The sequence below is a fragment of the Anopheles cruzii genome, chromosome 3 (assembly GCF_943734635.1).
Source record: "Anopheles cruzii chromosome 3, idAnoCruzAS_RS32_06, whole genome shotgun sequence".
Taxonomy (NCBI): Eukaryota; Metazoa; Arthropoda; class Insecta; order Diptera; family Culicidae; genus Anopheles; species Anopheles cruzii.
In genome coordinates, this window is record NC_069145.1 from 70,351,815 (window position 1) to 70,379,608 (window position 27,794).

Here is a 27,794-nt window from a genome sequence, read left to right on the forward strand (position 1 = left end):
CCACACGGTCCGGGACGGCTATGCCATGACAATCTAATGACCCCCTGTCGATAGTCGGTGTCCGAGCTGAATTGTCATGGCATGCACAGGGATTGCAATTCCAAGCAGCTCGCCCAGAAGACGCTCCGGCCCGACGGCGTGCCATTATTTGAAGATCTCAATTAACGTCGAAAACCTCAACCAAGCTCAACAATCAATGCCCCCGACGGCGCTTGGCGCTTGGAACCGCAACGGCCCACCGCCGTGTGGTTTCCGGTTTCCAGTGCGCGCTTGTGTGTGTGTGCGAGTGGTGAGGACGCGTCTCACGCAATTTCCGCGAGCGCCAAGAACCTAATCAAGGACGGCCCCACCGCTGCGGCGGCGGGAGTTCTCCCGTGGGAGTCCGCACGGCCCATGATTGCTTCGGTCGAATAATTGGATCAAAGCCGACCTCCAATTTAATGTCACAGTTTATCATCGGTGATTATGAGTCCGGCCAGGGAGTGGCAGGGAGTTGGGTTCGATTTATGACACGCCGTGGTCACCGCCTGATAACTTCATTTGGCCGATAACGCTTACGGGGCAATTTATAAACCTAGATAATGATGCCGGCGGACTTGAAGACCGAAGGACCTCACACTGGCCGCTACTGGAGGGAGGTACTTTTGGGTCAAATTAAAGAGGCCTGCTGGGGGTACATTAAATAGGAGCGGCTATTTAGCGACGAATAGGTCATGGCCTTCATGGCCTCTTCCGCGCGTGCACGTCAATCCAGTGCAGCATCAAGTCAGCCGTGCTGCCGTGTCTTGGTTGGGAAAGGTCTCATCGCGTCCGTAGTTTGTAAATTTTCCACCAGAGTGCCGCGGGCGATCCGACTGTAAACAGCGGCGTTCGGGCGTCAAAGTGTCAGCGAAGACGGTGAGCATGCGCCTTCGAGCCACTGACGAGCGGTCGGGATGGCGAGAGCAAGGACTCGCCACTCGCTGACTGTGTTGCGTTCGCCACGGTGCATCTCACCACGCCGTGTGCTGACCTGTCTCACCGTGGACCGCGTTCACCCGGTGAGCTGTGCGAGAGAGAGAGAGAGAGTCGAGCGTGAACTCCTGCCAGTTGAGCCGCGGGCCGATGCTGGGCCGACGCCACCAGCCTGTCAGTCTGTCAGGTCGCAGCCGCCAGTGCAGTGTTTCCAGTGCCCGCGTGTTGTGTCTAGCGACGTCCGCCGTACGACGGCATATCCTTGCGCACCGCTTCCGGGTGAACGGGGCCTCCAAAACGGAAGCACGCAGCGAAGCAAGAAGTGAAAAGTCGTCGACAGGCACGAGAGGCTGTCGAGCCAAAAAGGGCCATTACGTGAGCTGCGTTCGCGTGGTGGGAAAATTCGATTTCCCAGCTGATCGATCGTGATTTCCAGCACACAGATTTCTTCGTGGCCGCGTGAAAGTGTCTCTCGTGTGTGTGTGGGGCCTCTTTCGTAAGTGGGTGCGGTGCCTGTTCCGGCAAAAAAAAAACGTGCAAGCGGGACAGCAGACTCGAGAGTCGAACGGAGTGAACGGAGATACGTCACAGATACAGGCGGTGTCCTTCGCGCACGGAGGACGAAAATAGAAAATTGCTTACATCTGCGTCGGGCGCGTGCTGATTGAGTTTGCCTACGGCACCTTTAGGCCGTGGCCGTTGTGAAAGTGTCACCGCTCGTGAAGTAGACGCAAAAAGCTGGGCGTACCGTGAAGAAAAACGGTGACAACAAAGTTAGTCACATTCACCGCGCACCTGGCGCCTCCATCGGCATTCTCAATCGACCATCGGCCATCATCAGCGGCCTAATCGAGTGTCGTGCGTGCGTTTTTCCTCCCACCGTTCCGTTCCGTTCCACCTGAAAAAGGAGGGCGCAAATATTGGATTTACCACCCCCCAGCAAGGCGAGGGTGTCCATAAATTTACATCGTTTTCGTGGGCTTCCTAGCTGGCCGGCTGGTGAAAAGTGTTGGCGTATCTTCCTTCGCGGGACCGCCCACCGGAAAGCATCAAACTAATTGGGGCACGGAAAGGTGACGATGATTCCGGCCACCGTCCGTCGGTGTTTACTCGGTCCGCACGCTTTACGCTCGAAGTGAGATTCGGTCCCCGAACCCCTCGGTGCTCGGTGGCCCCTTAAAGGGCAAGGGCTACGAAACCGGAAACGGAAGCAAGAAAAGGTGTAAATTGTCAAACGGTTTCGGTGTTAAGTGGCGTCAAGAAAGTGTGTGTGTGTGTGTGTGTGTGGCCGGCCGCCGTCCGGTGGACAACGGCAGGATAACAATAATGGTTGGCGCGTGGATTAAGTGCTCCCTGTAGGCGCAACGGCTGGTCGTTTAGCATCGGGGACCGAGGTTTAGGATGAAGATTTTTTAAAAGGTACGTAACATCAGGTGGCCTGCACGGCCCCGGACCCTGGTCCCTGTCTTTGTCAATTAGGCAACGCGAACGTTGGCGCGTTCCACAGTTTACGAGCTGCCTTTCTTCCGAATTAAAGCCCCAGTTAAAGGCTTTATCGTCCGTGGCCGGACGGGAAGCAGAAGGTTTCGGGTGACGCTTATAAAAACATAAATTTATGCTTCTCGGCAGCGTTTTGGGTAACGCTTCTGGCTTGACTACAATGTCTCCGGGCCGCCTTAGATGCCTCGGATTCCTTGTGTTTCTCGGATCGCCATCGACCGTTCGAAGGATTGGGTGGCCAAACTAAACACAAAATGCGGCCCGGCCACAACAAAGGCCGGTGGACAAAAAACGGGCAGCCGGCTCGAGTCACAGCCACTAATCCATTTCGGGTAACTTTGGTGGGCTTATGTTTATGCAAAACCTCAATCCCTCGGTCCATGGGTGAGTCCCGCGCCCGGGGCCCGGTTCCGTGGGCACTTCTTTCTCCGCCCATCGTTCGCTGGCAGCCTTTTAATCGCTCTCGCGGTGCGCTGGCAGTTTGATGATATATTAATGAGCTTTGCGATGACCAACGCCGGGACGCCGGGTGCCGCATTTGCATCGAGCACCCTCGCTGGTGGTTGTTTTTGTTGTGGCGCTTGCGGTGGTGGTGGCCACCAAAATCTTTATCGTACCAAGTCAGTTGGATCGTTTCGTTTTTTTTGCCTTCGTGATCGAACAAACCCCCGCGGGTGATTGAAAGACCCTTGATAAGGAGAGACCCTTAATAAGAGCGCCCCTCGGGAGGCGGCTTGGACGTCCTTAGGCACTTGTTTTTGTTTTCTGCTCTACTGCTACTGCGGCGTGCTGATGAGCTTCCCTGCAGTGCAGTGTACGGTGTGCCAGGTTCATCAACATTCAGCCGGCGCTGGCCGATTTGCTTTCGGCCGGGGCCCGGATTAAATTTCCTGTACGGGCCGGAGCACAAAAATGTTTCGTTTTAATCAGATTTCCTCCGACCAGTTCCGGGCGCCCCCGGAGTTCCGGAAAAGCTCCCCCCGAAGCTGGGCGCCTCGGCTTCCGGCGAGGAATCTTTCGGGTCTTCCTTTTTGGTTGCTTCTCATTTTTCTCCACTCCATCCATCATTTTGCACTCAATCTACCCAAAAACCTAACGCTCTTCCGGGCGCAGCAATTGCTAATGCGAGTATTTAAAATTCAAATCATCTTCCCGCGGCCGGTCGGCCAGCTGTGCCGTTTGAAGTGGCGCCGCGCAGCGTTTAATTAACTTCCAGCCAGCCAAACCAAGGCACGGCACGTCGAGAGAAGCCTCGTCGAGCTTTAAGGCACCACCAAACGGCGGTGGCGGCGTGCCCTAATGCGAGTTTAAGGACCCGTCCCCGTCGCCGCCACCGGAGCGATGATGGCGGCTGTCGGTTGCTTCTTGATCGCTTCGAGCTTGCTTGGCGCCCGCCGTCTGTAATTACACTCTGCCAACCCAGGAGCCTTGGTCGGGCTCATTTTCGGTCGCTTCCGTTCCCGGTCGGGTCGGGTGGTGTGTTTGCGAATGTCACCACCAATAAAGAGTTACATGAATCGCGTCGTGAAGCAGAAATCGAAAAGCGGATGTCGATGACCAAAACCGAACGGGCTCCGTTCGCCTTGCTGTTGGTTGTAAATCTTGGGCGAAGGTCAAAGCGAAGGCCGTTGGCACCACATTTATCATCCGGAACGGCGCGGGCCTGGACCTGGGGGGAGAAGGAGTTCCGCGATTATGCCGCGAGGTTGGTTGTTGTGTCAGAAGTGATTAAAAGATGTGGGCCATGGGACGTCGCTCCGGTCTTGTGGCGTAATGAGTTGATCAGATTTTCGATTAGCCGTGGTCATGGCGCTCGGTGGATTGTCGCTGTTTTAGTAACACACACAGAGAAAGCCCCGAACTCGCTCCCAGTTGTCTTATTTGAGGCGCTGTCCCTCACGTGTCACGTAAGATGATTGTTTCCCGACCCACCCGGCATCCGGTCGGGCCCCATCTGTCGGCCGTCTTCCGGATGATAAATGGATGCGTCCCGGGGGTCCCCATATGAGGGCGCCCGGGGGAAAAGTTTGGGCGGGACCCGGCTCCTAGGCCGCTTCCTGGGCTTTAGGAGCCACGCGTGTGGTGCTTAATTTTTCAGCACTGCCAAATTGCTTTAAAATTGAATCAGACGGGAAAATAATGCGTAAGCGTTGGATCCCAAGCAGGGATTGGGACGGGGCACCGGCGGAATAAGGCCTACGAACATCAAAATCACATTATGCCCGGCGCGTGTGTTGCTGATAAATGTATCTATATATATGTTTTAATATCCCATTTGCGAACTCCTTGCTTAGAGTTCCTCGAACTGTGGCCCCCAAAGAGATAAATGATGTCGTATTTTTATGCAAACAATTTTCCCCAAACGCCACCGCCAGCCAGCCGTTCGATGCAAGATGTATGCTTCTGATTAGGGCACGAGCTTCCCGAAGCTCGGGGCACATCGGCATAACCCCGACCCATCGGCTTCAAAGGGCGTCGGGTCGCGTCAAACGCACCGCGCCAAACGCTGGGGCGCCAAATAATCTGTCAAAGAATCCCGCCGAGCCGAACAGGACCCGCGAGCCCATCATTGGCAGCCACGTGCCCCACGGCGGACAGTTCTGGCCGGCGGTAATTTGTTGAAGCCGTTCGTACAACAACAACGCCAACGCCATCCTGTGGTCGGCCGCACGGAAAAAGGAGCGTGGAAAATATCTCACGTAAATGGAACGCACGCACACACACGCACACGTTGGGCCAGATGTCGGGATGAATTATGCTTCGACGGACGGAGGGAACCACCTTTCGCGCATCCTGCGGCCTCCGGTTGGGGGTGAGAGTCTTTCCCGGAAAACTGTTCACGCACCCCGCGGGTTGTTTTGGCATTTGGCTGCGAGATACGTATTTTGTGCCTCCCGAACCGAACCCGGTCTCCCCCGGATGTGTGGGTATTGTTTTCGCTCGTGTTTGTTGTGGTGGGTGAGAGTTCCTCGGCCGCTTTGATGTTGCTCGACGAAAATACACTTGTTGGAAAAGTTCGGCGGAAAGGTGTTCTCCGAACAGGACCTCTCTCGAGCTTAGGGATAGGCCTGGAGGCGTCGGGTGTGAGTTTCGCACGCACGGCCCGGTGCTGGCCTTCCGGTTTGTTTGATGACCCCCGCGGGTGTTGGTGGCCGCCGGGCGTGGATTCATAACGCTGGGTTAAGCGTGTGGCACCCACAAACACGCTGCGGTTGTGCCTTTCCTTTTAATAAAATTGAATCCCGCTGCCAGCCGCAGACATTCACTTCCTCGATACACTGCGGTAGCATTTGTTTTGCCGCACTCATTAACTGTGTGTGTTCGGTTCCGGTTGCTCGAGGTGCTTTCGATGGATAGTTTTCCCGATAGTGTCCGGTGGCATCTTAACTTGCTCGTCCTAACCACCACCAGCGCAGTCGAGCCGATACTACGGTGTCATTAATCATCGCACGCCGGTCGGCCGCCGGCTTTCCGGTGGCCCCGGCCACGCACGCACCGCGGGAGGATGCGAATATGTTCACCGATCGATTACGTAATGGATGGCTTCATTTTTTTTGGGCTTTTCCCTGCATGGGGAGCGGGATAGGGTGGGAAATTGTTGTGGTGGTGGCCGGCGGAAAACTTTCCAACCGCTCGCCAGCCAGCCAACCGCCAGGCCGCGGCGTGTGTGGCAAAAAGTTAACTCATTTATTTTCCAACAGCACCGGGTTTTGTTTTGGGGCCGTGGGGCGATTGTTTACGAAGTAGTGGAAAGGAACGACGGCGGAACTCGGGGCAGAGAGTGGCCCTTGTTGTTTGTGGAATTGTTTCCGTGTTCTTATTTGTGGTTCCGTTGCTGTTTTTTACATCACATTGTTTGGCGAAATTGTTTATTGGATTAAGCTGGGCCGCAGCATAACTTCGATAAGGAGCAAGGAATGGCGAATGATGGAAAACAAAGGAAAACCGTTCATTGAACCATATTGGAACCTGTCGATCTGTGGAGTAATTAAAATGTGGAAAAGTTTAGCAATTTCCCCCGGAACATGCTGAAAGGAATTTCCATAAAACATGCTCCGTGTAAAGTCTTTTATTGAACAGCTTTCAAATGATTGATGAATGGAAAAATAAATCTCTCGAGAGCCGTGAAAATAAGTGTATATCGAGATCATTTAGGCACATGTATGGCCTTTCAATGGACTCTCATTATTTATTGTGCCGCATTTATCAATCCTATTTCTTAATTCTATCTACATAAAAAACTTAACGCTAAGAATAATGGAAGATGCCGAGATGCCGGATGTTTATGCCGTTGTTTTTTTTGTTCATGTTTCGTTTTTGTATTGTGTTGTAGTGTTTATGTGTTCTATTGTTGGCCTACTGCTGATCCATTCTACTAGGCTGCTCATTAAGTTCTGAGCTTTTACAACAGAGGGGGCTGCTACGAGCCTGATTTTTTTTGTCATATTGGTACACTATTCAAATGAACGTATGGAAAGTTCCATTTCAATCGGTCACTTACTTTTTATTTTACAAGCCTTTTAGCATCGACAGTATTTTTGTCACGTCACAGTATGCTTTACAGCTGCTATGACGTTATCATTTGATGAAAAACGCATTCCGCGCAGGATTTTTTTTAGGTTTGAAAACAGATGGAAGTCGTTAGTGGCCAAATCTGGTGAATAGGGTGGATATTTCAACAATTCGAACTTTATTTCATGGATTTTTGCCATTTTCGAAATGCCCTTCTGACAGGGTGCGTTGCCCTGATAAAAGAGGTTGTCTGTCTTCTGCAAACCGGGTTTTTCTTTCACGAATTTTCGCTTTCAGTTGCTCTAAAATGTTACAAAAATAATCAAAATGTATTGTTTTATCAATTTGCTAGTAATCCGCTAGCAAAATTCCATTCGCATCCCACGAAACTGATGCTAACATCTTTTTTGGCCATTTCTGGACGAACTCGTTTCGGAACCGAAGAAAAAGGTTCACGCCACTCCTTAGACTCTTGTTTTGATTCAGGATCATGATGATAGAGCTATGTCTCATTCCTAGTGATGATTCAATGCACAAAATCCACTTTATCCTATCGAAACCGCTTTAAATGTTGTCAAGAAAGATGCATTCGAATGCGTTTGTAGCAAATGCGGCAGCCATTTTGCAAACAGCTTTCTCGAACCCAAAACTTCAGTCAAAATATTGGTTATACTGCTCAATGAGTTGGCTAGGTCTTGTACTTAATTTCTATCAGTGATTGGACGATTTTCAAAAACGATATCCTGTATTGTTTTATGATTTCCGATGTTGTGTCTGTTTTTTGACGTTTTTGACATGGATCGTCTTGAAGGCTATTACGACCACGTCTAAACTCATAACTGCTCCTTTTACCCACCTAATTAAAGGTAAAGAGTCCTTATACACTTTCAACATTCGTTCATTGCTTTCATTCGTTCACTTTGCTTTTAAACTTCCAAAAATAAACATTCAATCACTGCACGATACTTGATTTTTTCCATTGTGAAAAATACTGTGACATGTCGATACTAAATGACTTGTAAAAAAAAAATTAAGTGACCGATTGAAATGAAACTTCACATACGTTCATTTGAATAGTGTACCAATATGATAAAAAAAAATCAGCCTCGTAGCAGTACCCTCTGTTGAAAAAGCTCAGAACTTAATGAGCAGCCTAGTACATTGCCTATTGAGCATGTTAGAGGTGCTGGAGCCGGATCCATACTGTAATGGGTACTGATGCAAGATGATGATGTTTTGGTACTTTTAATTGGACTACACTAATTGACACGTGCGTCAAATAAGTTGTGTAGCTATATCCTTAAAACAGAAAGAACGAGCACAAATCGTATTTATAGAAACTCTTCATTGGGGGCTGCTCGCTAAGCAAAGATTTCACGTTTCCAAGCACAGCCTTTAAAATGGACTTAGGAATAGAAAGATAGCCTATTTTTCTCGCTCCTTATTGGTTTGACTGGCGTACATTGTTATTCCGGAAAACTCACAACACATCCGTCTTATGTTGTCAGCAATCGCTGGCTCACTGTCGATGAGTGTAATAAGATTATCTGGCCGGGCTGCCACCATGGCTACGCACCGGCCGACCGGCTTGTCGGGTAATCCGATTTGCCCCTAGATGGATCGAGTTTTCGGAGCACACCGCGCCCCGGGTGCCGTTGCCATTTCCTTGCGCCGGTTGTTCGCTGTTTAAAATTTGAAATAAACTCCTGTACACACGCCAAGCTCCTCGTAGGAGGCTGTGCCGCGATCGTCGTGCTGCTAGTTGCGGTCCGTCGCTTCCTTAGCAACACAATGGCGCGTTTTCCCTACGACGAGACGCAAACATCGAAACAACAACTGCGGCCGAGCAATGAATTGGGCACCGGCGGGGCGGGTGGCGATTTCTTTGTCCCCAAACCAACCCCCACCCTTCCCTCCCAACTGAATTTCCGCGATTTTGTTTTAAGAAATCGAGGGAAAACGGCAAAAGTTGCGCCAAGAATGGCGCATAGAATGGCGCGATGGCGACACAAAGCGAACGGGGCAAAGAAAAAAGGAACGAGCCAAACAAACAACTGTCACACACAAAACCGAAACAAATGCACACCGCTCAGGGGTAAGAAATAAAAAAGTTTCAGCTCAAACAGCGACAGCAGCAGCAGCGGTGCCAACAACTCACCAAACGTCACATCCTTACGGTGCCTTCGGTCCCGGGATGGCTCACGTTGACGCCTTGCGGCACTCCGGCCAGTGATGGCTTGGGCGGGGCGACCTCGCACGCCACCCACTCACCGTCCCCCTCCTGGGAGGGTTAGGCTGATTACATAACGATTGTGGAACGGGCATTTTCTGCGAGGCATTCGGGGCATCACTGTTTGGTTCATTTTCATTTACGGGCGCCCATCGCGCGGTGCGTTGTTAGCATCCTACGGCTCCAAGCTCCGGGCTCCCGTTCGGCTCAGGCGAGGTGCGGACAGAATTCAGCATTCCAGGCATGCCCCACCGAACCCCGGATTCCTGGCAGGCAGCCTGCCATTCGGCTGCATCTGCGTGAAAATTCGCGCAAGACATAACGATGACTGTTACCGCAAATTCCTCGCGGGGCCTTGCGATAAGCCGTTCAACCGTCGGGCCAGGTCGGGTCGGGTGGAAATGAAAGAAAAACACCCGCCTAACGCCCCTCCCCCCTGCTCCGTGGGAAAGTTGAGAAAATTTTCTTCAGTTTTTCCGGTTCCTCCGGAGGTTTTGTTTTTATTTTGCACCATCAGAACGGGCGGCCGGGGTTTTATGGGTGGGGTATTACAAAGCGTATCCCTTGCGCCACGGCCCGGCCACGGTCTGATGCCTGTGGTGTCACCTCGAAGGTGCGCCGTGACAGAACCTCCCAAAACCCTCACGGCCTCACGTCTCAAGTGGGCGTCACGCAGGTACCTGCCGCAGCTTCCCCGGTTCGGTTGCTGGTTTCGCGTTGCGCTGTTTACTGCTCAGCGTTGCCATGGCTGCCGATGGCACCCAGACTCCTTCCCAGGAAGTCTCCCCGTTGCTAAGTAGGGTGTTTCCGGCGCATTCTTTCTGCTGCTGCTGCTGAAAGTGTTGAACGAGCGCCGACTGAAAAATGGGCACCATCGCATGGAGCCGTATTTTATACCGGCAATGGTCGGCGATAAATTTCGAGCTGAAAACAACACGGACCGCGGAACTTCGCGCTCGCTAATGAGCCTCGCAAAGTGTCGCCCTCCGGTGCGAGACCCTGGCGCTCGAGAGTGTTTTAATTGACGCCATTTGTGTAATGTCTGTCTGGCCGTGTGTTTTAATTTCGGTTTCGCTGGGTGTTGGGGTGTGTTTTAATCATCTTGACCATTATTCTCTCCTCATCCGCTTGCGCAGAATATGGATCGTTTCGACACACGAGAACTATGAAGCAAATTGCGGTTGTGATGATTCTTCTCAACATCAGCTATGGTACGTATTTAAATTCAAATCATCCAACCAGAGCGAGACCCTCTGGTGGGTCTAGTCCAACAGGACGCTTTATTGCCCCAAAAGCGTGGAATCCACAGGTGGACGCCTAAGTGTTGGTCTCTTTCTCCGTAAATCCTTTTCCCGCAGGTCAGTTCACGCGCTCGCAGTCGGTCGACATCGACGAGCCGCACACGTACACACCACCGAGGCACTACTTCCAGACGTCGTCGTTCGACGAGGCCGAGCTGGACGACGAGTCGACGGACGTGGCGAAAAATCCGCTCGACCGCGGCCCGTACTTTGACATTTCCGCCTCGCGGAACGTGACGGCGCTGGTTGGCAACACGGCCTACCTGAACTGTCGCGTGCGTAACCTTGGCAACCGCACGGTAAGATGTGACCGACCGATTCCGGTCTTGATGGTTGATTTAATTACGGGACTTCTTACGGGGCAGGTTTCCTGGATCCGGCACCGCGATCTGCACCTGCTGACGGTCGGGAAGGCAACCTACACCTCCGACCAGCGGTACCAGAGCGTGCACAATCCCCAGCTGGACGACTGGTCGCTGAAGGTAAGTGTCCGAACCGCCGGATCCTGACGCCGCCACAACGCTCATTACTATTCACGATAATGGGCGCGATAACTTACCTGACACCGTGGTCCATAAAAGTGGTCTCTCGAGGGAACCCGGGCGCTGTCCGGACTAAGAATTTCATTAACTGGTAATCGGCCAGCTACCATCGGCCATGTGTTTTATCGCACCGAACTGACAATCCGATTAAATCCGATCAGTCGCACGGATTCAGCTCCGGTGTGTAGTCGATGTGCCAAATCCCCGTAATTGGTGTCTGCTGGCCGGTTGGTTTGCGAGGCGTCCCCGGACGACTTTATGGAAAACAATCTCTTTTAATGTCTCCCTCGTAATACAAGCTGGGGGCGTGTGGGTGTGGGGCGCACATACGTGAGGTCGAACATGAGCACCCCGGTGGAGAAAAAAACGGGGTCTTAACTCGGTAGTTTATGAAGGTTACTGGGAATCTGGCGCCTGCCAGATGTAACATTAGAAGCCAGCCAACAGAAGCTGGGGTTTGAAGGTTTGTTTGAGGTTATGTCAAAATGGTCGATTCGGGCACCTTGTCAGAGTTGGCCCACGAGTGGCCGCCGCCTTCGGACTTAACCCTACGGAACGGAATGCGCAAGTCCGTCCCGTGTCTGCCGGTCCCGTAAGGCTTAATGGTTTCACGCCAAAATTCCGGTCCGCAAACACACGCAAAGCATCGTGTGTGTCGTGTGTAAGCAAACAATCGTTCACAGAATCGATCCCATCACGCGCAGTCTACGGGGTCTTTCAATTGGAAATTCAATCGGACGGCCACCAGGAACCGGCACGCTTGACTGAAGCCCCTTTCCGGATGCTCCCCGAGGGGACGCGGAGTGTATCGATAGCATAACAAGTTTCCAATCTTATCGCCTCGGCGCGCGGGTGTGAACTTTTCTCCGCCTTCCGTCGGTCCGCCGTCGGTGGAATTCCTTCTCTTCCTGCACTGGCTCGAGGCCCCCGAAAAGGGATGAAGTTTTGGAATGTACTTTTGGGAAACCACACACCACCAGCAACTCAATTATCCGGGTGTGCTCTTCACCACCAGCAGCCTGGGACCAGCGGCCAGGGACCCATCGTAACCGATAAAACCGAAATCCAATCCCAAAACCCATCGCTTCCTCTATCGTGTTCCGGTGCTGATCTTGATGCCTTATCGCGGCGTGCGGCCCGTTACTGTTGTGGTGGTGTCGGACCAGGATCCCGGGGTCCATTTGGCCCGGTGTTTGCTGTATGTTGCGCGCCGCCCTCACGACACACTCACGTGCTGTTTGTTTCGCTTGTTTTCGTTTACTTTCACCCACCCACCGTTTTTTTCCCGTAGGTCCTGTACCCGCAGCAGCGGGACTCGGGTGTGTACGAGTGTCAAATCTCCACGACGCCCCCGGTCGGCTACTCGATGACGCTGGCAGTTGTGGGTAAGTTGTTTACCGACAAAGTTGGAGCATCAACCGGCTGGGCCCCACGGGTGGGTTTCGTCACTCGATACTCGAGTGGGGCCGCAGATGACGCATTTCCAGGCGGAGCGGAAGTTACTGGAGCCGTCACCGATCGGCTAGCGGAGCGATTGCTTTGTTTGGTGTCTTCAGGACCCTCCTGAAACGGGTTGGTCTACGAAATGTTGTCCTGAGGGCGACTAACGTCTTAGACGTCGACGTCCGGAAGTGATAGCCCTAGCCGAGATCCAACTCGACGCACGATCATTGCTAAATTAGACGTTTCTCAATTCTTATCTACTGGCCTTATATGGTCTGACGGAACGGAGCTTGGCACCGTTCATTGGTTTTGTGGATCTAGTGGACACTATGGGAGAATCCACTCGGAATATTACTCAACTCAATGGCTCAGTGCGTCAACATAGTGAACATAGTTATGTTCAGACGAATTAACTCCAGGTCCCCGTGTCAGCGCGGTCACTCGTGGGGTCGTTGCCCAAAAAAGCGTTAAGCGTTTCCCCGGCGGAAATCAGAGCCATTACCATCCATCATGTGGCGCTGGTGTTTGATGAGTTCGTGGAGTCGTCCCCGATGTCGCCGATGCAGCCGATGGATTCGGAGGAATTTCATTACTGAAACAATCCTCGTGCGACATTCCCGGGAGGGCTGACGCAGAGCGCACGCATCGTTTCGAGAGGTCGCGGATTCAGCGGGGCTTAGCGGAGATCATCTTGTTTGCCCCGGACGAATCCCGGACGCTCGCATCATACATCATCGTGCCCACGAGGAGTTCAACTAGCACCTTGGGATCACCATCACCAGCAACGTCGTCGGACGCGGCATGAGAGGCCGTCAAGGAGATGTATTATTCCATCGCATGCTCGACCGACCGACTGGCCGGACAAGACGCTGGGCTTTGGGAAAAGATATTTACTGCGAGTGCGCTGGTCGCAGCCCACCCGTGCCCACCAAACTGAAGGACTCTAGGCCTCGGGCGTCTCCGGAGCCGGCTGACGTGTGTTGAGAAATTAATAAACACCTTCCAGGCGTAATCTTGGCTGTAATCTCTCGTCGGCACCACGTCTTCGGTCGTGCTCGGTAGTCGATAGATAATTTGTGTAGTTTGCCCAAGTGTGTCGCTTCCCGGTGCGCTTCACAATTTAATCACACCGTCACCGTCTTCATCGCAGGGCTCTGTTTGGTTACGCACATTATAGAGCGGCCCAGGGACGCCTGCACTGTGTTTGCATTGCGGAGAATGTAAAGCATGTAGACCCTTACACCCTTAACGCTTCTCGTTGCAGAACCCATAACGACGGTCGTCGGGGGACCGGACCTTTACATCGACACCGGGTCGACCGTCAACCTGACCTGCATCGTGAAACATCTTCCCGAGCCACCGCCGCTGATACAGTGGACCCACAACGGCGAGGTAAGCTGAGTGATGTCGCGCAAGCAAAGCTTTATATGCGGCCCTGATTGGCTCGACTTTTTCCACATTCCGTTGTTGGAATCCACATTCTGTACTGTGTTGATTGTGGGAAATACAAAAAAGCGTCAGCCACGGCCATTATGGCCGGCCACAAAGCGGCCTTCGAATGAATCTCCGGATCGAGTTACAAAGCGGGTCCCGTCACAATGTAATGACCATCCCGTCGTTACGGTAATTCACACCAATTACCGATTAATGCCACACAAAAATCATCCCGTTCCATCCCATCGTTGACGTCCGGACCGAAATCGACGCTCCAAATGAGACCGATTTCCGTACAATTTAACCAAAAAGCCACGAAAGTACACTAATTGACGGGTCCATCGTTGGCGGCGTTGGAGTGCCGGTGCCCGTCATCAGCATCCCATCAGCCGCGGCGGAAACCGCGGGTTTTGTCATTAGTTCGGTGCTCTCGATCCAATTACATTCGCACCGGGCCGCGCACAGGCCCCGATGCGAAGGTCCTGTCGTTGGGCCACTTGTTGACGGGTTGATGGCTGGGCCACCAGGGGATCTAAATGTTGGGCCGACGGATGGGAAGAGTGTTTGATATCGATAGTTCACTTCCTGGAAGCCGACACTTCAGGGCCCTGAAAAGTGTTCATCCGTGTAACGGAGGGTTATTGAATCGTTTGACAAATAAAGCCATTAACCCTGTCATCCCCGGGTTCGGCGGCCATGTTGGTTCCGTGAAGCGGTCTCTGCGAAGGTAAACGTCTTAATGAGTTCCGCTTGCGGATCGATCGGTTCCTAGGATGGTGCCGCCAGTCCAGGAGCTGTAGTGTGGACTTCTCCGGACTTTGTTTGCCGGACCGAGGGTCTCCGAAGGCCTCCGAAGGCCCTCGGGTGGCTCCGATGCTCGATGGGGCGTAAACTAATTTCACGCTCCACCGGAGCTTCTTTCCATACGCCTCGTCTGCCGGGATATCGATTTCCACCTAGAAGTATGCTTCTACTGAGCTCCATCACCATCACCACCACCATCAGTTTACAATTGTTTTGTCACACGAGGAACCGACAGCAACAGGGCAAAAAACCGACGGCTAAGGATTCGCCATTTTTCGTCACCTTTCGCAGGAAATCAACTACGATTCGCCCCGGGGCGGCGTGTCGGTGATCACGGAGAAGGGCGACATCACGACCTCCTACCTGCTGATCCAGCGGGCCCGCTCGTCCGACTCCGGCAAGTACACGTGCCTGCCGTCGACCGCCAACCCGATGACGGTGCACGTCCACGTGCTCAACGGTAGGTATCGGCCGGGTCCGGGTGGAAGGTAAATGAAATTTACTTGATTTAAATCACCTTCCTTATTTTCCGCGTCCCGATGCGGAATGTTTGCCGGTCCCGTTGGATCCTTCTGGGCCATCATCAACAACGGAAATCGAACTCCAAAACCAGGCGAACACCCTGCGGCGATACAGGGCAGCGGACGGCAGCGAGCCAACGTGATCCTTCCCATCGTCCTGGCGCTGGCACTGGCGCTCCTTTCCCGGGCGGTGACCCGCGTTTCCGGTAACGGCGCGGTGCGGTAAGCTCTTCGGAGAAGTAGCAGTAACGCAGGAGGACGAGCCACGGGCACATCCGGACCGCCGAGGCCGAGTGCGACTTACGGTTGCGTTACGCCCGCCACCAGTCACACCGAGAGTTTACATTCGATTAGATGTAAAATACAGTGATGCTAATTGACGTAAATAATAGTAAGGCGTAGCGTGAGTCAGCCAGGACCCCTGCGCTTCCGGTCGAGTGTAAATATTGGACGTGTGCTCGCGAGACGTGAAACCGAGAGCTGTAGCTAATGGAAAATTACACGTAAGGACTCGCTCAACAAATCACGTTGAGCCGACGCGAGACAGGAGAGGGAACCACAGAGAGAGACAGAGAGAGAGAGAGGACGCGAGTAGATGGACTTCCGTTTCGATTGCCAAACCCACCACACCGCACAGTTTGTTGATCTTACGTTCGAACCAATGGCCCCGTTTGTAGTGCAGCCGGGGCACAAAAAACGCTGTCCCTGATCCTGATTCATGATGCATCGTCAGCGGTCCGATCCGCCTTCGGTCGGGCGGGCCGCCTTGCCCGCCATACACACATTCATCATGCTGCTCAACGAGAGCTGCCTGTCGGTCTGCTGCCGTCTACGTTCCTTACACCGAAGCCCCGGCCGCGGACCAAGACAGATGAGGTTCGTTCATCTTTGACAGGATAACGCCGGCGGCCCCGTCGGTGGGTGTGTGGCTGCAGCATAAACCCAGTGTCTCCGCGCTCCGGGGCTTACGAACGCTTCACCGACTCTCCGGCTCCGGAGCGATGGAGAATAAAATAAAATAATTTATCAACCGGCGCGCGGCACGCGGCGGTCAGGAAGCGGTTCCCCGAAAGGGCTGCTACTTCAGGGCTGCCCGAAGATAAATTACGTTGCCAAATGAATTCCGCATTTCGGTGGCGGGTTTTGTTTTACCATTGCCTGCGCCATCCCGGCACCGGGGGGAGTTTATCCGCCGCCAATCAAGTGCGACGCTCGCGTCCAGTTTGGTTTCGGGCTCGCCGCTCGTCGGGTGACAAATTTAGTGCCCGGATCTTCGACGCGATTTGATGCATCGGGCTGGCTTTCGCGAGGGGATCATCTCTAGTGGACAGCGATTGTCGTTGAGGAAGCATCACAGGTCATAATATCCCGAGTACCAGGTAGGTTTCCTTTTTTCGGACCCCTAAGTTCGGACCCCTTTCTGATGAACTCTCAGTTGTACGAGGAAAATGCTGTACGGTTATTGTGGCAGAACCGCTAGATAATGATAATTGTATAAATCCGTCAAGAGACAGTGTCGTAACAGGAGGTTAGCCTGTAAGAAACTATTCCGTAATTCTGTAGCACCGCTACGTTGTGTGTACATAAAACCCCGTTCCCCGTTGGCTGGCAGCCATCGGCAGGCGGTGAAAAGTCGGGAAATTCAACCAAACGTTAAGGAATCGAGCAGGACGGTCACCCGTCGGGACGAATGGAGAGAGAGCCAAGAGAGTATCTAAATAGAAAATCCTACACACACACACACAAACAATCGAGATTCAACGTCAGAAGTTGGATTGTTTTCCGGACGGACAGGAAACAAAATATGGACAGATAGCAGCCCGGGGGCCAGCATAGCTGAGGGAACAATAGGTAGGTGAGTGAGCCGGGGCCGGCTTTCGGCCATCGTCCTCGTCGTCGAGTGTGCCCAGCACAGCCGTGGCGTGGCGCAAAAAGAAGAAAGGGACGAACACTAAAGTAACGTAAAAGCAAAAAAGCATTTTAAATTAATTCTGTGAACCTTCCGGATCGGAACGGAACCGGTGACCACGGGCAGAGTGCGCTGCGGACCGGTTCGGGGATAAAAAACCGAACATGTGAATAAAGTTTGATCGTCTCCCGGGCGACTCCCTTAATGTGTCCGTGTTGGCGTTCGTTAGCAACGCGCGCCTTCCTGATGATGTGACGTTCGCCGCACACTGCGACCACCACCACCACCACCACGGTAAGTACCGTTGCGGCACAATAAACGTACTCGCGGCAGGTTTTATATGCGGTGGGCAACAACACGCTCGTCATTCTGCCATCGGAAGGTAATTGCGTACATCGGGCGCCCTGCGTAGCTTCCGTGACGGAACGGAAATGCCACGGACACGGGCATCCTTTGATTGCTTCTGATTTGCCCGCTCATCATCAGCGGTGTGTTGCTCTTCCTGGCCGATGCTCCTTGGAGTGTTTGTCTCTCCGAGCTTGACGTCAGCAACCCACAGTGGCCCATTCCTGGTTTTGAGGGTGCATCACGGGTATTTTCTTTCTACTTCGGGGCCAGCTCAGAGCGACCTGATCCTTACAGCGCACGGCTTCGTTACGGCGTGATCCTTGGTTTTTTCTCAGCCGCCTTTGATGGAAAACGGTGTTTTATCAGACATCAGAGCAGCGCTTCGCTCTCGGACGGTCGGTTCGCGACTTCGACGAATCGGTCCGAGGAAAGGATGTTCGAGCAGCGTTGATGATTACGGTGGTTTCGCCAACGTCCAAGACAGACGCCCTCAACAGGAGCGAGCCTCACCTGTGCCTGTGGTAACCGATAATCCACAAAACATGCAAACCACCGGCTGGCTACGGAACACGACAAAGAGTCCGGTACATTAACGGCACAATAGGGTTAATGGTGGCCCAAAGAAAGTCGTACTCATTGTTGGTGCTTCAAAAAATCATTAGCTCCTCAGCTCGGTCCATCCAATCGTTTGTGTGCCCCGGGGTCCTGGGCCGAAACACACCCGTGCCACAGAACGGCCGCTTGTTCAACACAACAAGGCAGCACCTGCTCGGCAAGACGTAATCCTTGAGGATTTCTTTTATGTTCACCCCGCTGTAATTCCCGGCCGTTGAGATGATAAAGGATTATTTCGCTCCGCCCCTCGGCGGGAAAACGGGATTATCGCGGATTATCGTTGCAATCCTTCAGCGACAAGCACGGCGTGTTAGCGGTTGCTGCTCCTGGTGCTGCGGCGGGTGCTTCTGTTCTGGAGCAAGGGACTCCGCCGGGCAAGGATACTTTGCCAACCCAAAAAGTGAGATCTCAACGAAAGGACTCCTGGTGGTCGTCTATGCAAAACCGGGGTCGGGGGTCGTCTATGCAAAACCGGAGTTAACAACGACCCATTATCCCGCGGATCAATTAATGGTCCCTTCACTAATTGGATATCCACCGAATAGAGGTCGCCGCAGTGTTTTGTGTCAAGTTTGGGCGTAACTTAGTTTCGGACACTTCTGCAAGGGTGCAAGAAAAAGGCGGGGTCCCGTGCCCGGGGGAATAGAAGGTCCATTTGTTCCGTTTCGAAAGCGCTCCGAAAGTTGGGGCTGCGAAACAAAACATTGCGGATTTTTCATTACGCCCGCCCCTAATTAGCCCGCTGGTCAGTAAATTAATTTTTGCAAATTTCTCTAAATTTTAGGCACGTCCTTTTCGCAGCGGGCAGCTTTAAGCGGAGTTTATGGTAATTTTTCTCCGTCGGAATCGGTTAATATTGAGTGCTTTTGCTGGTAGTAGAAACCCAAACCGTAGGTGAACAAAAAACAACAGCTACGGGAATGGACCTCCGATTTAATTGCAAATTGATGTTCACTCACTTACCGAGAGGCCAATGGCTCCACCCGTCATGGCCGGTGCCATCGGATGGCGAATTGATTGGTTTCCGGTATGGGTGGGCCGTTTGCTTGAAAGTTCGCCCCAGCCCAGGGCTGTCTCGGGCGCCCTTAAACGCCCTGTCAGCAATTGTTGAATGTTTCATCAGGTGTGCTGGCTGGTGCCAGTGCGCCCCTCCGGTGGATAAGATGCCCTGGCCAAGAGTTAATCTGGCCGCGCCGTCGGAATGGCCATCTGGAAACCTGTTCGCTTCGTTGGCCGATTCGATCGATTCGGGCACCAATCGCAATCCTTTCTGTGTGCCTCGGCCCTTCGAGCATAAAAGATTTACGAGCCATTTTTCTTCCAACTTCCGACGGTTCGCAGGGCCATTGCGACCCCCCCTCCTGGCAAGGGGGTTCATCATTTATTTATGCTTCCACGCGGCGGATGGAGCAGCGTTCGGTTAGAAGCCGGTGAATGGGCGAGTCAATCGTGACGTGATTTAATTTTAGCTCCCTTATCCGATCGCGCGGCGTGAGTTTTTGGCCGGCTGCAATGTGTTGCTTGTTCGAGGACGCGATTGGCTTGATGGTCAAAAATGTAATTGCACTTCGCTTGGTGAGATCGTTCGTAGCTCCGGAACGATCCCGCCTAACGAGTGAGCTGTTCAGCGTGCAGAAAAGATTAATTTCTGTAAAAGGCTGGAAAAATGGTGGCATTTTCCGTTCCGCCGCAAGCGCGCCGTACTAATGCTTGTTATAACTCCAATCCTGTCGTTAGGTTTGCCATTTTGTGCCATTCTCACTTTGAGAATGGCCATGAGGACATCGACAGCGAATTGCACCATCGCGGTACAGCGGAGAACGCTGAACCGTTACTACAGCGAGTCTGTCGCCGAACAGAGCCCGGGTTCGGAATCACGGCGGGGCGGGCGTGCTGTGCATAAAACAGGAGTCAATGGAAACTATGCAGCTCGCTGCAACGGCGAGCTGCTGGAGCCACCGACGGCGGAAGGAAACATAAAACCATTCACCGATCGCACCGGAAATGACCAACCGGATTCCGGGCTTTCCGTAATTGACTGATTTCAAGTTGGCATCACCCCAGTGGGCGAATGGAAAAGAAGTGGGCGAAAAGTTTCCACATCATTCGACCATATAACGGCCTGGCGCCGTTGTAGAGAATGGCGCAAAGCATTAGCATATTGGAACTCGGGGCCGGCCGGATTCTCCTTTCCCGCGTGCCGAGAACTTTGGACCTCTCCCCCCCGCCCTCGGGGATCGAATGCGGAAATTGGAAATTACAAAATCCATCGCGTATGGCGCGCGCCGGGCCGGGAGAAAATGAGCTACAAGCTTCGATTGGAGCGCAATCGGATTGCAAATTACTACGCCGGACGAAAGCGCCGCTTGAAAAACGTCGATTCGACGTTGGGTGAAAGGGGTTGGTTTTCCAATGAGAAGCCGAAAACAAGAAAAAAAAAACCCGAATGGAAAGGAAAAATCTGGCCAAAACCCCGGAACCGGTTTATTCCACCTTCCCGCGATGATGGGCTTGTAACAGAAATTTAAAACGAACGGAATGCACAGTATGAGCACCGGCCGGGTATTTGATGTATTGCTGCAGTTCGGAGTGGGCTCGCTTCGGTTTTTCATTTCCCCATTTGCGAAAGAAAGGCATTTTCGGGTGGCATGAAAATCGGTTTCGATATTGAATTGCGACCCAGTCGTTAGTTATTTCGGCGCGATAAATGGAATCCATACTGTGTCGTGCCATACCAGTGCGGGCGCCTGTTTCCGATATCGTTGTCCCGAGCACTCAAGAACATTACTTTGGTTTTCATCATTAAAAAGTTAATTAATATGATAAATGTTCGATTTTGTATCGTTTCTCTCATGCACAGCCTGTATTGCATAAGATGATTAATGATCAATGTGCTATTTGATGCGAGATTGTGAGTGAAAAAAGCGATAAGCATATTTTAGTTGTTACATTATTGGTTTAGTTCAAGGGTAGATTTTATCATTGTCTTTTTTAAATCATCTTACGTTGTACATCATGCACCTGTTTCGTAAGCTGACTCGAGGTTCGGGGTTCCAAATAAAGGGGAAACCCCGGATAAACTTCGGACCATTATGTATTTTCGTTCAACATTTAATTCACAATTGAAACAATTACTTACATCATGGTGTTATTTTTACTTTCATTCAAAATGTTTCAATTGTCTTACAACACTTCATTTGGGGATTGAAAAAATACAGCAAACGTAATCAACGCGGCGAAATAGAACTAACAAACTTGCTGAAGTGCCAGAAGATGTTGCGATGTTGTGCCGCATGTAACATTTCACTGGCCGTTTAAATGTTAAATTTGCTTCAGTCAACAGACGAGCAAGCTTTTCAAAGGAAGCGCCCCTTACACGCGCCGGCACAAAAAAATGCAATGGAGTCAAGTTAACTGCCGTGTAGCCCGGCGGGACACCTAATTGTTGGCGTATAATAAATGGAAATCTGCAAGTGCCCCGGCACCACTCGAGACCCGCTTCACACCGGCGTTTAACGCAACAAACTGAGCCAATGAAGCTCGAGATAACGTGGCGCATGTGGCAGCATATTTTCGTTGCAACCGGAGGGGGTCGCCCGCCTCATGGCCGTGGCCGAGTGCATAGAAGTATGTAAAAAATCTTCATCACATTCAGCCAGCACTTTTTATGGTGCAAACGATGGACACATTTATTCATGGCGTCTGCAGCGCCCATGAATGTCCGTGGTTGGTTTAGCTCGGGGTGATGGGGAGATAGGGCGAAAGGAGCACCGCGAGCCGCCAGGTGGGCTTCCGATTCTTCTGAAAGCCAACAGCTCAGCTCTAACCCCTAACAAATCATCCTTCTTGGGCACCGGACGCTGACGAGTCCTCACGAAAGCATCGGGCTTGGCATAGAACTGCAGCATGTTTGTGTTCATTTTTCATTTCGCTCCCTCGCTTTCTCTCTCTCTTTCTCTCTCTCTGTAATTCTATCTCTCTGTCTCTCTGGTTCATGGTTTGGTTCGTTACGTCTACCAAGTCTTCACCGTCGCAGCGACCGCGGCAGCGTCGCTTCATTAAAGAACCATGGCCGGGACGTGCAGCTCGCGAAAGGATCGCGTTTCACTTGAAAGAAAATATGCTTCACCGGGTCGATCTCGACCCCATCTCGCGTATCTCAAGGCACGGGCGTACGTACCGAGCCGGCAACCGAGAGCCTGATGAGACGGAAAAGTGAATATTTGCATCCATTATCGGATCACCCCCACGGAGTTCCGTTGCATTGGCTTCCGTTTTTGGAGCGCTTTGCATGTTGAGGGTTTTTTAAGGGGGATCCGCAGCGAACGAGCTGCAGACGAGTTCGTGCCCCGGATTTTGAGCAATCACGTCGATCTGCTTGCGGGCTCACGTTCGGCCAATGTTTAATTGGTGTAATCGGTGAGGACCAAGCGCCGCACCTGTGCTTGCGGCCTCTTGCGGACGGTGTCGACAACACCGAGGGGAGCTCACGATGGTCCATCGTCAGGGAACGGCTGCTAATCGGTGTTTAAATTAAATGACACTTTATTCCGTTTTGACAAAAAAGAAAAACGCTGCATAATTTCAAGAGTTTAATCCTGGGGGGTCCCTGGCACTGGCATTTCTGGCCGAGGGCTTGTGCGATGCTGCTGTTCTCGGAGCCATATTCTATTTCGGTGCTCGTTAGTATTAATTGCTTACATTAAGATGATGCCGATGATGCGGTTCGCAATCAGGGGCACAGGGATCAACACATCACCGCCACTGTGACTTCGGTACGTGCCAAGTCCTCGAAGTAGCGACCAGTGCGAACTCAACGCGCGCAATGATGGGGATGTCAAGAGCCACTTTCAAGGACGCATGAACTTTGGCGCGTCGGAGGCGACCCGCTAATGAGTGGCGAACCGAGGTGCTGTCCTGTAATTATTGTAATGTTTAATCACCATCAGCGCAAGGAACAACAAAGTCAAGCTGCACTTAAGGCTGGAGCGTGTTAAGGAGCTATGCGCTTGAAGGAATTTTGCGTGGCGGATCATTTGCTGCTTGACGTCTCTCGGAAATTATAGAGAATTACTCTATCGCACCTTCGGCAAGCCATTCTGTGGGGCTACTTTAATGATGAACATTGTAAAATAGGTAACTCTGGAAATAGGCTAATCTATTGATCCTACATGTACACTCTTCACTAACTTGCTTTGTAAACCGAATAAATAAAAAAAATTTTAAACACAGGACGCAGAGAGAGGAATTTCCGACGTTGTAATGACTACTCACCGCTGGTTGCAATCTTCCACCATCGCATCTTACGCAGCGAGAGTAGGATCATAGGGATCCGGAGTACGAAGAGCACTTGTTGGTCGATGACGATGTCTAGACGAACGATTCGTGAGCGAAGGAGTTTCGGTGCTTTGGACGGCACTATCCGAAGGCCGGAATAGCGAGCCATTGACCCACAGTTGGACGATCCGTATTTACTCACAGTCGTTTCTCTGCATACGTCGATTGAACCAAAGCGGAGCTATGGACGGTTCGAGGAACTCTGAATTTGATCGAATGATAAGAAGAAGCATCATATGGCCTTTTTTGAATTTCAAATTTAACCATGCTTTATTTAGGAACTCCGGGAATTACGAGGAACTAACAGAGTGAACAGAAGGATGCCAGGGTTCTTAAGGAGCGTTGCGATGTGTTTAGTATTTCTCGTATTGGCTTTACTGACCACTTGACCACTTTACTGACCAAGTTGACTACTGTGCCGTTTTGCCACTTTCGGTACTACCGTCAAGGATTATCCTGTGATCTTGCACCCGCATTCGGCAAGCCGGCGTATTTTTGAGAGATTATGTTTAAGATTATCCGACAATCATTCAATGCACAATTGCTACAAGTTACATCTTGCCAGTAAGACCAATTTTCCATGATTTAAGCTTACAATTTGTAGTCAGGTTTCGCTCGTTTCTTCGGTAAAAACCCCGAAACAGTAATGCTGGCGTGTTTATGTTCTTCATGCAACATGTTCAATCGTCCCTGCGAGTGTGTTCTTTATGACAGCAACCCAAGAAAAATATTCCCAAACTGTTAACGAACCCGCGTCCCGACCCGTCAGCCGTCGGCCATAATAATCAAATGTTCCGTTCGTCTCAGTGTGCGGAAAACAGAAATCGGTCCCGAATTTCTGCGGCATAATGTTTCGTCAAAAGTTTTCAGCCGCACCCGGTGCGTGGCTTTTTTGCGGCGCGATGAGCGGGGCTAGGACACTAATAATCTACCCTATCGGGCCGGCCCGGGAACCTTGTCTCCGACTGTCGACACCGGATTCCCGTGGGCTTCCGACACCCGACACCAGGAACCCCGGGCGCACGTAGTGCGGCAGTCGTCAAGTTTTAATCTTCTGCTGACGCGGTACGAGCCCCGTGTACCGAGCTCACGTACTGGAGGTGCCGAAACGGAAGCGTCAAATCCTCATCGGGCCACGTGACCCCACACACCGGCGAGAAGAGAAAAAAGCCAAAAAGGAGAATCAGGAATCGGGTCGGCCGGGGGATTGATACTTCCGCCGTGAGCCTGGCGTACGGCGAACTGCTAAACGCTGCGATCGAAAATGTGTGCGACGTGCGTACGGCGTTTGGTGCCGTTGCCGTTCATCGCATCGGGAAAAATGACTCGAAAGGCGAAAAGACCAACAAAACCAAGTAAACCGTGAAGAAAGACATGAATCCAGATCATCTTCGGTTGGTTGTGTGCGTGCGAGCGGCAAACGGGGCGGGTTTGTTCCGTGTCAGGGAGCAGGCGGCCATTCAGCGTGTGCCGCGGCAGACATCTTGCAGGAGAGGACCTGGCCGTGGGAGGACACAAAGCCGGCAGGGCACACGCAGGGCACAGGGCAGGAGCGGTGAGTTGATTGACACTTTTATTTTTGCTGATCATGGCAGCATCGCTTTTCTTCCGCCTTTGCCTCTTTTTCCGCCTTTGTTTGTTTCACTATTTTGTCGCCCGTTACCATTTGTTTTCTTGTTTTCTAGTAGGCCAAGCTCTGCCGCCGCCATCTTTCACACAGCTGGCCGAATGGTGGCTGAATACTGTCTGGTTGAACTTTCCATTCGAAGCTGCCAGTGGGAGGGGGCGTCCTGGATCACTGACTACGCCGTCGTCGGTCGGGCTTTTTTCACCGTGTGTCGTCATTCGCTTTTCGTGTGTGTGTTTGTGTGTGTGTGTGCGTGTGGTGAAGTTTTTCCCCAATTCACCAGCGTCGGCTGGGGACACGTTGGCAAAACATACGGAATTTGTTTTTCGTAAGAACGGCAGCTTGCTTCGCTCGTTAACACCGCCAAGCCGTAAGCGACTCATGGCGCGAGAGCTCTCAACTGTCACATGGATTTTCTTTTACTTTTCCAACGTTCCCGCCACGAAGGGTTTCATCCACTTTTGAGTTCTGGTTTTTTGGGGGCCACGCAGTCTTCTGTTCGATTTTATCCTCTTCAACACCTCCGGCTCGTTGGGGTGGGTTTCAAACACAACGGGGAGTAAAAATGTGTGGAGCATAAAGAGCAAGAGCGAGAGAGCAACATAAAGGAAATAGGAATCGGTTGAAAATAGTTCCTCTTCGGTAATGATTGCTGTCGTGTTTAGGGTCCCGGCGTATGCTGCATACACTCGCCCTTTCTAGTGCATTTATGACGATAATGATGATTTAAGCATCGATCAAATCCTCGCACGTGTTTTGCATCATTTTCAACAGGAACGAAGGGTCTCTCACCTCGTCGAGCATTGTTGGTAATTCCATTCCATTGTTGGTCCACAGTTTTGCGTGTGAACAGAATTTTGCAGAAGACAATCAGATCAAAGCCAACAAAAAGTAATCGAATGTGTAGAATACCAACCCTTTTCCCCTCAATCTGTCATATGTTGTGGTTCTATTGTGTTTGCGATGATTATGCGAATGCGAAAGTATCATGCGTGTGCTTCACATGCACGTTCTAACAGTTTTCCTGATTTATTTTTCCACTTAATTAAATATAAGATATTGTATTTGCCTTCATTGATCCATTACATTACCATTACCATTCCATTACATTCCGTAATTACATTGTGATTGGCATTCAACAACATTAGAGACTGCTTCCTTTGAATTACATGATTATGGCTGATCTATCATTTCACACAGCGGGTGTGTTAACAATCTAACTACATAGAATAGGTTTGAATGCAGATATTGAATTAATATTGCTGGATTTAATACGATGAAACGTTTCAATGACAATAGGGCGCTGCGAGCGCTGGTACTGCCTTTAAAGGAACCGAAAGCAAGACGCGCTGAATGGGTTGCATGTTGTCTTTCCCCCACGGTATTGGATCCTACAGCGGAGCGAAAAACCTGTTTCCCAACGTGAAGACATCAAACGCGCTGCAAACCGATGATGTATTCTGCTTCATTTCAAATGTACATTGATCAAAACGCACACCAATCCCGGAGCCCAAAGTGTCACGCGTAAGCGTCATGAAAAATTACCACAATGTCCCCGTGATTTCCATACTTCGCCCCCAGGACGAGCGTTTCGTCTCGGAGCGCGCCACAGAAACAAGCAAATCAAAGACGAGTTCCGCATCACGGCTGTCGCCCTTCGAGGAAGACAAATAAAACCGGAACCGGAAGTGGCGCCGGCAATAATGTAGTACATCCGCGCACGTTGCGTACGGAGACGGATCCGTTACCGGGCGGTGTCCCTCATTTCCATAAAATTGAAATTCTTTCCGCACTCATATTTCGTGGTTTGCCCCGGAAAGAGACTCTCAAAGATATTGCCGAAGCACGGGTGGCTTCCGGTTGGCCACATTTGACGGCCAAGCGGCGGTCGTCGAAGGTGGTCAACAGGAAGGGCAACAGCGGAAGACTCCACTCCCCGGGGGGTGGAGGGCACCTTTTCGATCCGCTCCGTGCAACTCGGGACGAGTTCACATTCTATCTACCCGACGTCGACGACGACACCTGAGATGGAGATTGCTTTTCCTCATTTCGCAAACGTATCCATCACATCAAATTCAATTGCGAGATTTCCCGATGGAGTTTTCGGCGGGCGGCATTATAATAATGCTTTCTCTCTCTCTCGCTCTCTCTTTCTCTCTCTCTCTCTCTCTCTTTATTTACCGAAAAGGGGATGCACCTTCGAAAGGATTGAACACAGTTCATAGAATCGAAACATAAAAAAACAAACCGCGGATGTTCCCAATCGTGAATCGCTCAGCTGTGGACGAGGTCGATTTTTCCGCACCACTGAGTCGAGCTTTGCGTTTTATGATCGACGGAAACGGAGATCGACGATATACGGGAACGATGCAGCCGATTCCCCTAATGGACCCCAAATGGGATTCCCGTTTTTTGGCGGCAGTTTCCTCTCTTTGTTACGTTACAAGTTGGACTGCAATTCGACTGCCAACTGGTACATTAGATTAAATGTGTGTGCCATGTTGTTGAGCGGGTTACATGTGACGAAACTATACTTTGTTTTTTTTAGGAAGTCACCTGTCAGCGCGGTCCATTTGGAAATTGGATCGCAGTTTTGCAACACGGAGGTGGGCTATCTGATGAGTGGGATTTTGGTAGACCAAAACTGCCATCTATCGGCCGGTCGGTTTTTATGTCCATCGTGTAACTAATTCTAAATGCAGATTGCGGGCCACTGT

At 51.6% G+C, this 27,794-nt stretch overlaps 1 protein-coding gene across 1 annotated transcript; it reads left to right on the forward strand.

Moving 5' to 3' along the window:
- The first annotated feature begins 2,292 nt into the window (after positions 1-2,292).
- LOC128270895 (zwei Ig domain protein zig-8-like) lies at positions 2,293-15,467 on the forward strand. Its single transcript, XM_053008320.1, has 8 exons — positions 2,293-2,373; positions 10,333-10,407; positions 10,555-10,796; positions 10,863-10,979; positions 12,331-12,424; positions 13,747-13,874; positions 15,012-15,180; positions 15,334-15,467. The coding sequence occupies exons 2-8, from the start codon at positions 10,362-10,364 to the stop codon at positions 15,465-15,467; spliced, it is 930 nt and encodes a 309-aa protein (XP_052864280.1). The 5' UTR covers positions 2,293-2,373; positions 10,333-10,361.
- The last annotated feature ends 12,327 nt before the right edge of the window (positions 15,468-27,794 follow it).

Coding starts and splice junctions, on each gene's coding strand:
- LOC128270895 (XM_053008320.1), top strand. CDS start 10,362: ATGAAGCAAATTGCGGTTGTGATGATTCTTCTCAACATCAGCTATG. Junction 10,797..10,862: donor GTAACCTTGGCAACCGCACG/GTAAGATGTGAC, acceptor CTTACGGGGCAG/GTTTCCTGGATCCGGCACCG. Junction 12,425..13,746: donor GATGACGCTGGCAGTTGTGG/GTAAGTTGTTTA, acceptor TTCTCGTTGCAG/AACCCATAACGACGGTCGTC.